Here is a 16,226-nt window from a genome sequence, read left to right on the forward strand (position 1 = left end):
ACCTTGAAAGCATTCCCCACAGCAGAGCAGAGGCATAGGAAATATAAATGGCTATGCTGTTCCCAAAGCAAAGGAAGACGGGAAAAGCCAAAGAATAAAAAACAGGGACTCTGCCTTTGCAGTCTTTTTAGCGTTGCAGAGTAAACAGAGGATGAGACCTGTTGCAGAGTGGGGGTGCCAGTGTGGGGAGACCTGATAAACTGCTTGTGCAGTCTCTAATCCAGGAGCACAACGCCGTAAACCCTCCCGCAGGCGGGCCCCACATCGAGCTGCCTCCGGCCATGATTACACTCATCTGCCAGTATTCACGGGGGACCCAGCCATCCCCATCAGCAGTGAAGGACATCAGGCAACAGAGGATAGAAGGGGTTAAACAGCCACATCCAGACATGGACCAAGGTTCCTTTCACAGGGTGTCAGGTCAAACCGGTCATCACAGATTAAAAAAAAACTATATGCAGCATTCAAGTGGTCCAGGAGCCCGGCTCTGGCAAGCACTGATATTACATAGCACAACAACCACAAGGCTTCCCAGAAAAGCCTCTGTTTCAAGTTTCAAGTTTTAATATCACATGCACAAGTACTGTCAAATCAAATGTTATTTGTCACATGCGCCGAATATAACAGATGTAGGTAGACCTTAACGTGAAATGCTTACTTACAAGCCCTTAACCAACAATGCAGAATTTTTGAAAGAGTAAGTAAAAAAAAAATTGCATATTTTTTTTTAAATATAAACTAAAGTAAGAAAAAAAGTAACACAATAAAATAACAATAACGAAGCTATATACATGGGGTACCAGTACAGAGTCAGTGTGTGGGGGTACACGTTTACCGAGATAATTGAGGTAATATGTACATGATTTGATTTGACATATAGGTAGGGGTAAAGTGAATATGCATAGATAATAAACAATGAGTAGCAGCAGCGTAAAAAAGGTGTTCAATGCAAATAGCCTGGGTAGCCATTTGATTAATCATTTAGCAGTCTAATGGCTTGGGGGTAGAAGCTGTTAAGGAGCTTTTTGGACCTAGACTTGGCGCTCCAGTACCGCTTGCCCTGCGGTAGCAGAAAGAACATTCTATGGCTAGGTTGGCTGGAATATTTGACAATTTTTAGGGCCTTCCTCTGACACCGCCTGGTATAGAGGTCCTAGATGGCAGGAAGCTTGGGCCGTATACTGGGCCGTACGCACTACCCTCAATGAAATGCCTTCCTTGCAAGCTGTTCTATTTGTGGGGGAGGGAAATACACTGAGTATACCAAATATTAGGAACACCTTACTAATATTATTTGTAGTATTGCCCTAAGAACAGCCTCAATTCGTTGGGGCATGGACTCTACAAGGTGTCGAAAGTGTTCTACATGGATGCTGGCCCATGTTGACTCCAATGCTTCCCACGGTTGTGTCAAGGTGGCTGGATGTCCTTTGGGTGGTGGACCATTCTTGATACACACGGGAAACTGTTGAACGTGAAAAACCCAGCAGCGTTGCAGTTCATGGCACCAACTACCATACCCCGATCAAAGGCACTTCAACATAATAATAATCCATGTCTCAGTTGTCTCAAGGCTTAAAAATCCTTCTTTAACCGATCTCCTCCCCTTTATCTACACTGATTGAAGTGCATTTAACAACTGACATCAATAAGGGACCATAGCTTTCACCTGGATTCATCTGGTCTGTCTATGACATGGAAAGAGCAAGTGTTCTTAATGGTTTGTATACTCAGTGTGTATGTATGTATTATACACTGCTCAAAAAAATTAAGGGAACACTAAAATAACACATCCTAGATCTGAATGAATGAAATATTCTTATTAAATACTTTTTTCTTTACATAGTTGAATGTGCTGACAACAAAATCACACAAAAATTATCAATGGAAATCAAATTTATCAACCCATGGAGGTCTGGATTTGGAGTCCCACTCAAAATTAAAGTGGAAAACCACACTACAGGCTGATCCAACTTTGATGTAATGTCCTTAAAACAAGTCAAAATAAGGCTCAGTAGTGTCTGTGGCCTCCACGTGCCTGTATGACCTCCCTACAACGCCTGGGCATGCTCCTGATGAGGTGGCGGATGGTCTCCTGAGGGATCTCCTCCCAGACCTGGACTAAAGCATCCGCCAACTCCTGGACAGTCTGTGGTGCAATGTGGCATTGGTGGATGGAGCGAGACATGATATCCCAGATGTGCTCAATTGGATTCAGGTCTGGGGAACAGGCGGGCCAGTCCATAGCATCAATGCCTTCCTCTTGCAGGAACTGCTGACACACTCCAGCCACATGAGGTCTAGCATTGTCTTGCATTAGGAGGAACCCAGGGCCAACAGCACCAGCATATGGTCTCACAAGGGTTCTGAGGATCTCATCTCGGTACCTAATGGCAGTCAGGCTACCTCTGGCGAGCACATGGAGGGCTGTGCGGCCCCCAAAAGAAATGCCACCCCACACCATGACTGACCCACCGCCAAACCAGTCATGCTGGAGGATGTTGCAGGCAGCAGAACGTTCTCCACGGCGTCTCCAGACTCGGTCACGTCTGTCACATGAGCTCATGTGCTCAGTGTGAACCTGCTTTCATCTGTGAAGAGCACATGGCGCCAGTGGTGAATTTGCCAATCTTGGTGTTCTCTGGCAAATGCCAAACGTCCTGCACGGTGTTGGGCTGTAAGCACAACCCCCACCTGTGGACGTCAGGCCCTCATACCACCCTCATGGAGTCTGTTTCTGACCGTTTGAGCAGACACATGCACATTTGTGGCCTGCTGGAGGTCATTTTGCAGGGCTCTGGCAGTGCTCCTCCTTGCACAAAGGCGGAGATAGTGGTCCTGCTGCTGAGTTGTTGCCCTCCTACGGCCTCCTCCACGTCTCCTGATGTACTGGCCTGTCTCCTGGTAGCGCCTCCATGCTCTGGACACTACGCTGACAGACACAGCAAACCTTCTTGCCACAGCTCGCATTGATGTGCCATCCTGGATGAGCTGCACTACCTGAGCCACTTGTGTGGGTTGTAGTCTCATGCTACCACTAGAGTGAAAGCACCGCCAGCATTCAAAAGTGACCAAAACATCAGCCAGGAAGCATAGGAACTGAGAAGTGGTCTGTGGTCACCACCTGCAGAACCACTCCTTTATTGGGGGTGTCTTGCTAATTGCCTCTAATTTCCACCTGTTGTCTATTCCATTTGCACAACAGCATGTGAAATTTTTTGTCAATCAGTTGCTTCCTAAGTGGACAGTTTGATTTCACAGAAGTGTGATTGACTTGGAGTTACATTGTGTTGTTTAAGTGTTCCCTTTATTTTTTTGAGCAGTGTATATAAACAGGCAAATTCTCATAACTAGATTTCCCTCCCTCCCTCCCACTCTAAACTACTGAACCTTTCTGTCGTCTCCACAACACACTGCAGAAAGATGTCCAAACATTCACATCTCTTAAACTAATGTGCAAATGTACATTTCACATTCTATTCAGAATATAGCAAAGTGCAGAGGAAATATGATAACCTTTTAAGCCATAAAAAAAAAATCATCAATCTGAGAAAGCTATGGCTTAAGTTGTTATACTCGGTCATGACCGAGTGATCTAGTAGCTCCTATTAGCATGACACTGCACAAAATAAGTCAGTCACCTGAGATTAAATGTCCTTTAATCTTGCACTGTATGTGCCATATATATCATGTTAGATTACATAACATCGTCAATAAATGTCAATATAAAAAGTCTGTTCTGGAGTAAAAGAGGATACATTTTTGTCCTTCAGGAATTCAAGATACCTCACATTCTAACTAAATTATTTCTCTTTATCACAGTGGCATGTATTCATGGATGCCAAGGGAACCCAGGCTTCCCCAAAAAAGGATCTATTTTTAATAATTTTCCTTAAATTTGCAAGAGGCTGAATGTATTGTATCTTACCGGCACCCCTCTGTCTCAGTATGTGTAGGCCTATCTGATACTGTCTGGTCAAAAACAGTATGACACTGTTGCCGCCCATTGAATATGGCCTGTGTCAGTAAACATGAGCAAAAAAGCGTAATGAAATTGTTGCCAGCAGCACAGTTACAGTCGCTAACACTCTGGATAACATGAAAACAGGCTAACCAGCTCTGCTAGGGCGAGTAAAATGGTCAGAGTGAGGTGTTCTCTCATTTGTGTCTGGAAGTAGCTAGCAAGCTAGCCAACGTTACAAACGGACAATCTGACCATGCTCTGAATTTACAAACGCCCAGAGCGGACTCTGAGCACACTCTGGCACTCCAGATGGAATTTACAAATACACCCTAAACGTAGTTAGTTAGTATATCATTAATATACTGTAAAGTTCGATGTATTAGTAGCCAACTAACATTAGCTAGCTAACGTACCGGTAGAAACTGCCGTAATGTTATGCTATGCGGTTCATAAGGATAGCATTGCTCACAAATTGTTAGCTAGCATAACGGGAAACGTTACTTTTTTGAAAAGTCCTTACTTTATTACACTGCTCAATATTTTCTTAACATTTCTCGCAATGAATTTGTATCCGCTCTAGTCGGACTTCAGCTGCATATTTTCCGCCATTATCTTCAAATATGAAAACATTGTTATTATTTTGACGTATGTAGTACGACATCCAGGAACTTTTGGCATACTAACTATATCCAAACTATGACCAGTAAGCATACTACATACTCAATTTACATCACAAATAGTACGATTAGTGCAGTTAGTATGAGTATTCGAACATAGCTTATGACTTGGGTGGCTAGAGTCTTTGACAATTTTTAGGACCTTCCTCTGACACCGCCTGGTATAGAGGTCCTGGATGGCAGGGAGTTTGGCTCCCTGTACTCGGCCGGACTCACTACCCTCTGTAGCGCCTTGCGGTCAGATGCTGAGCAGTTGCCATACCAAGCATTTATGCAGCCAGTCAAGATGCTCTCAAAGGTGCAGCTGTAGAACTTTTTGAGGATCTGAGGGCCCATGTGAAATCTGTTCAGCCTCCTTAGGGGAAGAGGCATAGTCATGCTCTCTTCATGACTGTGTTGGTGTGTTTGGACCATGATAGGTCCTTAGTGATGTGGACACCGAGGAACTTGAAGTTCTCGACCCGCTCTACCACAGCTCCGTCAAAGTGAATGGGTGGGTGTTCAGATCGCCATGTCCTGTAGTCCACTATAAGTTCCTTTGTCTTGCTCACATTCAGGGAGAGGTTGTTGTCCTGGCACCACACTGACAGGTCTCTGACCTCCTCCCAACAGGATGTCTCATCGTCGTGTCCTCTGCAAACTTAATTATGGTGTTGGAGACGTGCGGAGGAGGGGAATGGGCACACACCACTGAGGGGTCCCCGTGTTGACGGTCAACGTGGCGGATGTGTTGTCTACCCTCACCACCTGGGGGAGGTCCGTAAGGAAGTTCGGGATCCAGTTGCAGAGGGAGGTTTTCAGTCCAAGTCCTTAGCTTAGTGATGAGCTTGGAGGGGCACTATGGTTTGAACGCTGAGCTGTAGTCAATGAACATCATTCTCAAGTAGGTGTTCCTTTTGTCCAGGTGGGAAAGGGTAGTGTGGTATGCAAATTGGAGTGGGTCTAGGGTTTCTGGGATAATGGTGTTGATGTGAGCCATGACCAGCCTTTCAAAGCATTTCATGGCTACAGATGTGAGTGCTACGGGGCGGTATTCATTTAGACAAGTTACCTTGGCATTCATAGGCACAGGGCCTATGGTGGTTTGCTTGAAACATGTAGATATTACAGACTGGGTCAGAGAGAGGTTGAAAATGTCAGTGAAGACACATGCCAGCTTAGTCCTATAGTGACGCTTTGTCTGTTTGATGGTTCGTTGGGAGGGCAAAGCAGGATTTCTTATAAGCGTTCAGATTAGTGTCCTGCTCCGTGAAAGTGGCAGCTTTAGCCTTTAGCTCAGTGCGTATGTTGCCTGTAATCCATGGCTTTGGGTTGGGATATGTATTTATGGTCACTGTGGGGGCAAAATTGTCGATGCACCTATTAATGAAGCCAATGACATACAGTATGTGGTAAATTCCTCAATGACATCGGATAAATCCTGGAACATATTCCAGTCTGTCTTAGCAAAAACAGTCCTGTAGCTTAGCATCCGCTTCATCGGACCACTTCCATATTGAACGCGTCACTGGTACTTCCGGTTTCAGTTTTTGCTTGTAAGCAGGAATCAGGAGGATAGAGTTATGGTCAGATTTGACAATTGGAGGGCGGGGGAGAGCTTTGTATGTGTCTTTGTGTGTGGAGTAAAGGTGATCTAGAGTGGATGAGCTTTTTTCTTGTTTGCTTATGGCCCTATAAAGCTCGTAGAGTGCTGTCTTTGTGCCAGCATCGGTTTTTGGTGGCAAAAACGAAAAATACAGATAAACTCTCTTGTTAAATAGTGTGGTCTTCAGCTTATCATGAGGTACTCCAATTAAAGCGAGCATAACCTCGAGATTTCCTTAACATTAGAGATCGCACACCAGCTGTTGTTAAAAAAGAGACACACACCGCCACCCCTGACCTTACCAGACTCTACCGTCCTGCCGATACATAGAAAAAACAGCTAGATTTATATTATCCATGTCCTTGTTCAGCCATGACTCCGAGAAGAATAGTATATTTCAGTTCTTAATGTACCTGTTGATAGGATAGTCTCAAACACAGCTAGTCCAGTTTATTTTCCAGTGATTGCACATTCGCCAATAGAACAGAGGGTAGAGGCGATTTATTTATTCTAAGGCTATCCCTGCCCAAAAAAATATTGGGCGACAGAAAGTCGTCTGATCTTTAGACCAATCAACACGATATAAACAAAAGTATGTGGACACCCTTCAAATTAGTGGATTTGGCTATTCTATCCAGCAACCTTTCAGCAACTGGCCCAACGCTCTAACCACTAGGCTACCTGCCTCCCCTAAGAACTTAACTGGCCTGCACAGTGCCCTGACCTCACCACATCGAACACCTTTTGGATGAATTGGAATGCCGACTGCGAACCAGGCCTAATCGCCCAACATCAGTGCCCGACCACACTAATGCTCATATGGCTGAATGGAAGCAAGTCCCCGCAGAAATGTTCCAAAATCGAATGGAAAGCCTTCACAGAAGATTGGAGGCTGTTATAGCAGCAAAAGGATGGACCACCTCCATTTTAATGCCCATGATTTTGGAATGAGATGTTCGACGAGCAGGTGTCACATACTTTTGGTCATGTAGTGTATGCATTGAGATGTCTGATGCTTTAAGCGCACTGTTTGATGAAATAAGACACAAATGACTCATGAGGGAGCCAGAGATCAAGATAACCAGAAGAAAAACAAAACTTGACCTGACCATCCTCCTCCCGCTCCTGCTGGCTTTCGCAGATTCGGCCATTACTCTCCTGAATTTGTCGGTAATAGATTAAACGAGGAGTCGGCAACCTTTCTCATGTGGAATGCCAATTTATCTTACCAGTTCTACCAATCTGCGTGCCAGTTATGGTTGTCATGTGCACATTTTTGTGGAACAGTTTCAATGAATTTATAATAATGTCTTCGTATCTAACAATCATTTTCATGTGGTTGATCAAAATTCTATCCAAATCTAAATGAAAATGATGCAAACCTAAAAAGAATCTTCTATTGCCATTGCCAACTATGTAAAATAGCTTACAAAGCCAACAAACCAAAACATTGCAGTCTGCAGGTAGAAAATATCCTGATAAAAATAAATACCCTATAAATCACATTGGTTACGCATGGCCTGTCTGCAACGAACTTGAAACATTGTATCAACTATTAGGGTCCAGGGCGATGCTCGTGCTAGCAAACTTGCAAGATGGTAAAAAATATTCTGGGCCCTCAGAGTTTCCAGCGCCAGTGAGCTCAGGACAGACACAGCTGTAGGCTATTTGTGCAAGGGATAAGAAGTAATCAAATAGGCCTATTTTATGAAGTGTCCACATGATCAGAGCATAAGATTCATCCCCTTCACGCAGAGGGTAATCGAAAGGAAGAAAGCTGGAAAGATATTTCAAATACATTGAGGAACTATTGTCATTCTCAATGGATGTAAAAACAGACTTTGTTTGCTTGCTGTTTGACGTGAAGAAAACATTACTTTGAGAATCGCCACAGCTCATTAGTGGTGGTACGTTAAGCCAATCAGAAATACTATCAGATCCCTAAATGTGAACATTTATACAGTATGCCTACATTTGCACGCAGGCCAGGTAGCCTATAGGCCTACTTCTATGCGTACTCAGGTGCACGTTCTTACTTAACATTTACAGGAGTGCTCCAAAAAAAAGAGAATGACTAAACTCGTAAATGGAATGAAATAAACCAAAGCCTGTTTCTCAAAAGCAAACAATTCACACAATGAAGTTATGAAACAATGAATGTGCACAAATTGGCGGGAGAGAGGTCATTTTGGAGAGAGAGGTACATTGTGCCATTTAGCCTCCGCAATAGATTCATTCACTGAGATGGTGAAGATAAAGACAAGTGTCTCGTGTGCCATAAAATATATGTATATATGGAATCATGTAGTACCCAAAAAAGTGTAAAACAAATCAAAATATATTTTATATTTGAGATTCTTCAAAGTAACCACCCTTTGCCTTGATGACAACTTTGCACACTTTTGGCATTCTCTCAACTTGCTTCAGATGTTGAGAGAATGGAATGCATTTCAATTAACAGGTGTTGCTTGTTAAAAGTTCATTTGTGGAATTTCTTTCTTTCATAACGTGTTTGAGCCAATCAGTTGTATTGTGACAAGTTAGTGGGGTATACAGAAGATTGCCCTATTTGGTAAAAGACCAAGTCCATATTATGGCAAGAACAGCTAAAATAAACAAAGAGAAATGAAAGTCCATCATTACTTTAAGAAATGAAAGTCAGTCAATACGGAACATTTCAAGAACTTTAAAAGTTTCTTCAAGTGCAGTCGCAAAAACCATCAAGCGCAATGATGAAACTGGCTCTCATGAGGACTGTCACAGGAAAGGAAGACCCAGAGTTACCTCTGCTGCAGAGGATAAGTTCATTAGAGTTAACTGCACCTCCGATTGCAGCACAAATAAATGCTTCACAGAGTTCAAGTAACAGACACATCTCAACATCAACTGTTCAGATGAGACTACGTGAATCAGGCCTTCAGGGTTGAATTGCTGCAAAGAAACCACTACTAAAGGATACCAATAATAAGAAGAGACTTTCTTGGGCCAAGAAACACGAGCAATGGACATTAGACCGGTGGAAATCTGTCCTTTGGACTGATTAGTGCAAATTTGAGATTTTTGGTTCCAACCGCCATGTCTTTGTGAGACACAGAGTAGGTGAACGGATGATCTCCGCATGTGTGGTTCCCACCGTGAAGCATGGAGGAGATGGTGTGGGGGTGCTTTGCTGGTGACGCTGTCTGTGATTTATTTAGAATCAAGGCACACTTAACCAGCATGGTTACCACAGCATTCTGCAGTGACATGCCAAACTCTCTGGTTTGCGCTTAGTTGGACTATCATTTGTTTTTCAACAAGACAATGACCCAACACACCTCCAGGATGTGTAAGGGCTATTTGACCAAGAAGGAGAGTGATGGAGTGCTGCATCAGATGACCTGATCTCCACAATCACCCGATCTCAACCCAATTGAGATGGTTTGGGATGAGTTGGACCGCAGAGTGAAGGAAAAGCAGCCAACAAATGCTCAGCATATGTGGGAACTCCTTCAAGACTGATGGAAAAGCATTCCAGGTGAAGCTGGTTGAGAAAATGTGTGCAAAGCTGTCATCAAGGTAAAGGGTGGCTACTTTGAAGAATGTAAAATATTTTTTTGATTTGTTTAACACTTTTTTGGTTACTACATGATTCCATGTGTATTATTTCATAGTTTATGTTTTTACTATTATTCTACAATGTAGAAAATAGTAAAAATAAAGAAAACCCTTGAATGAGTAGGTGTGTCCAAACTTTTGAGTGGAACTGTATATATATTTGCTACTGCTCGACTAAAAATAATCTTGGTCGACCAACAGCCTATCGACCAAACAATTGACCAGTCGACTAATTGGGGTCAGCCCTAATTAATTTGCTGCCATAGTCTCACAAGGGTACCCGTGCGCCGGCCTCCATAGCGCAGTCTTCGCTTGCTGCAAGTGTCAGGGATTAGAGCCGGGATAATCAATATGTCTTTCGCCTCCGACTCAGTGAAGTCCAAATTAAAGTGAGTGACAACTGTTCTGATGTCCAGAAGCTCTTTTTGGTCATAGGAAACGATGGTGGAAACATTATACAAAAAATGGCAAATTAAGATCAGCGCAAAAAATTACACAAAATAGCACAATTGGCCAGGAGCCTATAAAACGGCCGCCATTCCCTCCGGCGCCATTCTATCTTCGGCCGTTCACGCAGCTTGACGTCAAACAGCCGCCGTCCACAGCATGGATTAAATATTTTAACCTATAAGAGTCTAACCCTTTAGATGGCTAAAATATGGATTTTTTTATATGGTCATAAGATGGACCATTTAGCTATTTGATTTGAAGTTTTAGGACACGTGTAGGTATCTCCCAAAAAAAAATTAATAAGTGATCTTATAAAAACATAAGGTAGCAAGTCTTCAAGATATACAACTTTCAAAATACAGAAATACAGCCGGTATGAAGAATTTTGCAAAATGCATCATACTAGCTGTACTTCTTTATTTTGAAAGTTATATATCTTGAAAACTTGATTGCTGACATGCAAAACATTTTGGAACTATATCAACAATGGACTAATGAAACAAATACCAAAAGATAGTTTTTGGGTGGTATTTTCCTTTAAGAGCGTTGGACCAGTAACCGAAGGGTCGCTGGTTCGAATCCCAGACTAGGTGAAAAATCTGTCAATGTGCCCTTGAACAAGGCACTTAACCCTAATTGCTCTTGTAAGTTTCTCTGAATAAGAGTCTACTAAATGACTAAAATGTAAAAATGTAAACATTGAATTTGTCCTTACTGCTATTAGCCCATAGAAACACAATTAATAATATCTATTCATGATAGGTCAAAAAAATAATACGGTTTGATGTGTCTGAAATGCATCAGATAAATATAGGAAAGCATCAGGAACAATAAACAAAACAAAAAGGTTAACCCTGGTTCCTAAAAAGCCTATTCCAAGTCTATTCATGTTCATTCATTTTTCATTGCACAATCACAGGTGACATTCTCACAACTCCTGTGAAGCTTGTGAGTGTCATCAAACATGATTCTTCTGCCCCCTGGCTGAGTATCCTATTGCCCTGGAAGAGGTGGTCTTCACTGATATATCTCTTAAACAATGTAAAATACGCTTTGGTCCTATTATTGCTCACACAACTTCTATTTGGCACAAAATTGAAAAACAAAGTAACTGGGAACCAAAATGGCATGCCCATAATCCAATATTTCACAATAATGCCTTGCGATCTAGAGTGGCATTTTGCATCCCAGCAATGGTCCAAATGTAGAATCCGTAACCTTACCGATATCATGGACAGTAATGGTTTGAGAACATTCCAAGATTTGAAAGATACATACAGATTACAAGGCAACTCCTTTTTTCTATATTTACAATTTAGGTCAGCTATGCTGGCCTATGAAGTCCCTTGGGAATCTCACTACTGAACTATCCAATGATAGGATTTATTAATAAATTCTGGGCTCCCGAAAGGACTGATCTTTCTAATATATTTAAAAAAAAATTGGGGAAAGCTCATATTCTGAGCTAAACATTAAAAAAGTATGGTCCACAGATCTAATTGAATCTGAACCCTTTAAATCCCTGTAGTTCTAAGCCTTTAGATCAGAATATCTACTAAGCTAACATATGGAATTGTTTTAAGATGGTCATAAAATGTATCATTTAGCCATTTGATTTATCATTTTAAGACCCCTGTAGGTATAAAAAAATATATTTAAAAATGTCTTTGATGAAACATTGAATTTGGCCTTTACTACTATAGCCCATAGAAATGCACTGAATAACACATTCATAAATGGCAAAATAGAAAGTAAAAAAATGAATCATAAGGAACAAGGTTTTGAAGTGTCTGTCCTATACCTGAGAGATGAGAAAACTTAGGGGAATGTTTTTTTTTTATCCATGTTTGGTCACATTGTTTTTGCAATTCTTTCAGCCCGGTACTGGGTCACTTTCAGACGTCTCCCCTGAAGACTTGTGTGCGTCCTAGACCTGAACACCTCAGTGTATGTGAGAGTCTCCCCTTTCGATATTGGTGACATATTTGTTTTCTAGTTCACACAGTTTGGGTTTTACAGATCATTTTGTCACAATTTTCTTGTCTGGATCAAGTCTGCTTTCACAAGCCCCATGTTGTGGAATAGGCTCAAACTTTATATCGGCGGAAGAGGGTATTAAGCTGCAGCCACTACAAGAAACGGTACGTCTCTAGCATAAATGCATAGGGAGCTATTCAATATTCATAATGACATCATCGTGTGACACACCGGTGCGTCAATCGATTCTAGGGGGTCTTTAACTGGAACAGACTATGGAACAATATGACCTTGGCATCCCGTAATCCGAACCATCAATTTATACATTTTAAGTTTGTTCACAGACTGTATTTAACACCAAGGAAACGTTTCACGATGAAATTTGCCCCAACTCCCAACTGTTCACTGTGTCCCCTAAATCAGGTAGGCACATTCCTTCATATGATATGGGAGTGCCCTGCCGTAAAATGCTTCTGGGGCAAAGTTCCCAATTATTTTTGAAGTGCAAGAATTAAAATATTCAACGCTTTGCATACATTATGTTACTTAACGATGAAAGCCTCTTGAACCTCTCAATCAATCAGAGAAGATTACTGATGGTAGGCATCACTGCTGCAAAAAAAATGCCATCTGAGATGGCAACCACCTCAACCACCTCACTCGCTCCCATTTAACCAGTGGATACAGTTACTGCTGTATTAGAAGTTATAACATTAGAATTATTGACAGCGAGAATGAATGGTGCTAGTCAAAGAACAATTGAGGCCTGAGCAAAAATACTTCACTCTGTAAAGAACAATCTCAGCTAAAGCCCCACACATACAAACCAATTACATCTAGAAATGTAGACTTTTTTTAACCTTCTTTTCTTTCAGGCCCACAGGAAGGGGTGGTATGGGGGGGTAGGGGAGGGGTGATCTCTGGTCATTGCGGGGGATGGTAGGTGTGGGGTGTGGGAGGGGAACTAATGGCCAACCTCGATTGCTGGGTGGAATGGAAAGTGGTGGCAGGCATGGTTTCCGGGTGGGTGGATGGGGAGGATGGGGAGGATGCGGGCGGGTGGATGGGGACTGAGGGAGGGAATGGGTTGGGGTTATCTTTGTATGCATTTCTTTCATAGTTTTTTTGTACCTGTAAAAACTAAATAAAAAGTTGGTCACAAAAAAAAGGAGTACTCCTGGTCTGACAAACAGCGTTGTACCACAGCCGCCATACACTATGGAAGGCCGACATCGGCAGATGCGGTAGATTGAGACGCAGCCCAGGCAAAAACACGCAAGTCTCTAGCTTAATTAGACAGATTTTTATGAATAAAATGGCGATTCCGCACAGACATCAACTCTAGGGCACAGCACATCACTGTTTCCACTGGTTAAAAACCAGATAGAGGTGAGAAAATTATGGCCAAGAATATTGAATAGTTTCCATGCTCTCTCAATTTGAAATATGAAAGAGATGTATGTGCTGTAACTTGGCTGGCTTATTTACACAAATTGCTAAAGTGGTATATAAAAAATGTGTATATCACAACCAATTCATCACTGACACACTATAAGTGTTCATCAATATGTAGACTATTGTCACGACTTCTACCGAAGGTAACTCCTCTCCCTGTTTGGGCGGCGCTCGGCGTCGCCGGTTTACTAGCCGCCACTGATCCCTTTTTCCTTTTCACACCTGGTTTCAATTGCGTTTATTTCTGTGTGTGTATATAGGGCACCTGTTACCTGCCTTATTTCGTGCGGGATTATGTTTGTGTGTATTTGCGCTCGATTATCTTTGATGTTTCTTGTTTTCGTTATTACGTACGCGTAGTTAAGTTTCGGAACTGAGTTTGTTCCTCCGTGCGTTTGGCACGAGTTTCTGTATTGTTTTCACTATTTAGGCACTTGTATGTAGTGTCGGAACTGTGGTTGTTCCTCCGTGTGTTGGCACGAGTTTCTGCTCCTTCGAGAGCGTAGTTTTGGATTTTCGTCTGTGCCAATTTTGTATTGGTGGACTATGTATATATAATTATATATTAAACACGCTTCTCAGAAATCCCTGCTCTCCTGCGCCTGACTCCTACACCTCTCACAGAGACGCACCATATCACAACTATCGTCTTTGGTTAGGTGAAATTAGACTAACATGAAGTGCTAGGATTTAATAACTGGTTCAACAGAGTCAAAATGACTTGAATGATAACTCCAGTTCAGAGTGCTGCTATGCTTTGTCCAGCCGTTGCAACATAATTAACCAGCATCAGTCTCACCATACCAGAAGTAAGATAGGGTTTGAGGTGAAGGTTTTAGGGTGAAGAAAAGAAAAAGCTGGTGCAGCCAATTTCCACAAAGCTGCTAAACTGATTGAGGACGACCAAATCTGTTTCACCAGCTTACATTCTTTCAAAATGGTCATCTCGGTTCCAATATCACGGGTTTTTAACTGTTTCCAATTTCCCTATTCTCAACTGAGAGTTGGCAGGCTTAGCTGGATAAAACACTCCAGCCCAGTTCCCTGTGAATGTACCGATATCTCTATGGCACAGCTTCCAGATAGCTCCATTTATTTACTCATTATTTTTATTTATATTTATATTTTTTAAGTAAACAGCCGATTTACAATTACATCTCTCTCTCTCACACACACACGCACACACAAACACACATAGTGTTACAGTACACATAGGTATAACACACACCATACTAAAGGACAAGCACCAGCTCCCCTAACAACCTCCTACTGAAGTAGATTAAATTCACACAGGTCCTCATTCTAAACGAAAATTGTAAAGATAGAAAAATATATTTCCAAGAGAAAGGACTGTGTGGCATCAACTGCTTTTTGTCACCTGTAGTTGTCTGTGTATGCAAGAGTGAGTGTATGGTTTGTGTGGGTTTCTCATTATCCTTTCTTTCTCCCAAAACAGCAAATATCCTGATGGCGCAGGATGCCGGGCGGTATCTGGCCCTAGAATCGATCAGGCTCCTGGCAAAGGGCTCCCATTCATCCCTTGGCCATAAAATTTGATTAGCGCTGACCACAGCACTGCAGGGAGATGGGGCCGATAGGGCCGGGCTGCAGGAAACAGCTGCAGCATCCCACATTTTCATGCACGCTTGCTCTCTCTCTCTTCGAATTGTTTTGTTTTCCCTATCCCTCTTTTCAGCATAGAACTACCCAGGCCTGTATACCTACATTAGATAGCAGGAATAGAATTCAGCTGCCCATTGTCTCCTTTTAACTATCTTGTTTTCTCTCTCTGAATTACATTGAAATGTTAGAATTCATGAAGCTCCAATCAGGGTTGATAAAACTAAGCCAATGCCCTTGGCATGTGACCACTGCTCTCAGCCAATCCTAGAGCTCAACGCATGCAAGTGGCTAGTGCTTCTCAGTACTTTAAAAAGGAATCAGGTACAAACAAAGAACTCTTCTGTTCTGAAAGGCTGTGAAACAACAAAACTTCCAATCATTTTGAATCGTGGGCTACGTATTTTTTTTACTCAAAGTGTGCATAGATATTTTAATGAATACACACATGTTGATAGCTCTACCAGTTATAGAATATAATCGAAAAACATTTTAGTGTATAATGCAGTATTCATACAATCACCTACCTGTGTTTCCTGCACATTCTCCACTGTGAAGTTGAACCATACTCTGAAGCGAGGGTTACAGGTGTCCGGTCTGATGAAAAGGTCAAACTCAAATTCACTGATGCAGTCAACACGTCCAAGGTTACCTGGGAAAATAAAGATCACATTCAGACTATCAGGAATCATGTTGGGCTACCAACAGTTAGGCATAACCAACACGTTAAAAAAAGGTATAGCCACCGTCCCAAGAATATTTCCTTTCACATACTACATAGGCTTCCTGACATCAATTTGCATTCTTTTTAGTTAGAAAGGTTTTCACCAATTCACCTCCTAGCCAGCTCAGGTGGCTAGAAACTTGGGAGATATTTCCAAATGGAATAATAAAAATGCAT

At 42.1% G+C, this 16,226-nt stretch overlaps 1 protein-coding gene across 5 annotated transcripts in view; it reads right to left on the reverse strand.

The window, feature by feature from the left end:
* The window catches only part of LOC129855266 (cytosolic carboxypeptidase 6-like), a 461,876-nt gene that overhangs the window by 414,937 nt on the left and 30,713 nt on the right, over window positions 1-16,226 (reverse strand). For all 5 annotated transcript variants that reach the window (XM_055922731.1, XM_055922729.1, XM_055922728.1 and 2 more), the window contains one exon: window positions 15,853-15,977. In XM_055922731.1, coding sequence (XP_055778706.1) covers window positions 15,853-15,977 — 125 coding nt within the window. The remainder of the gene's footprint in view (window positions 1-15,852; window positions 15,978-16,226) is intronic.

This window comes from Salvelinus fontinalis, chromosome 5 (assembly GCF_029448725.1).
Source record: "Salvelinus fontinalis isolate EN_2023a chromosome 5, ASM2944872v1, whole genome shotgun sequence".
Lineage (NCBI taxonomy): Eukaryota > Metazoa > Chordata > Actinopteri > Salmoniformes > Salmonidae > Salvelinus > Salvelinus fontinalis.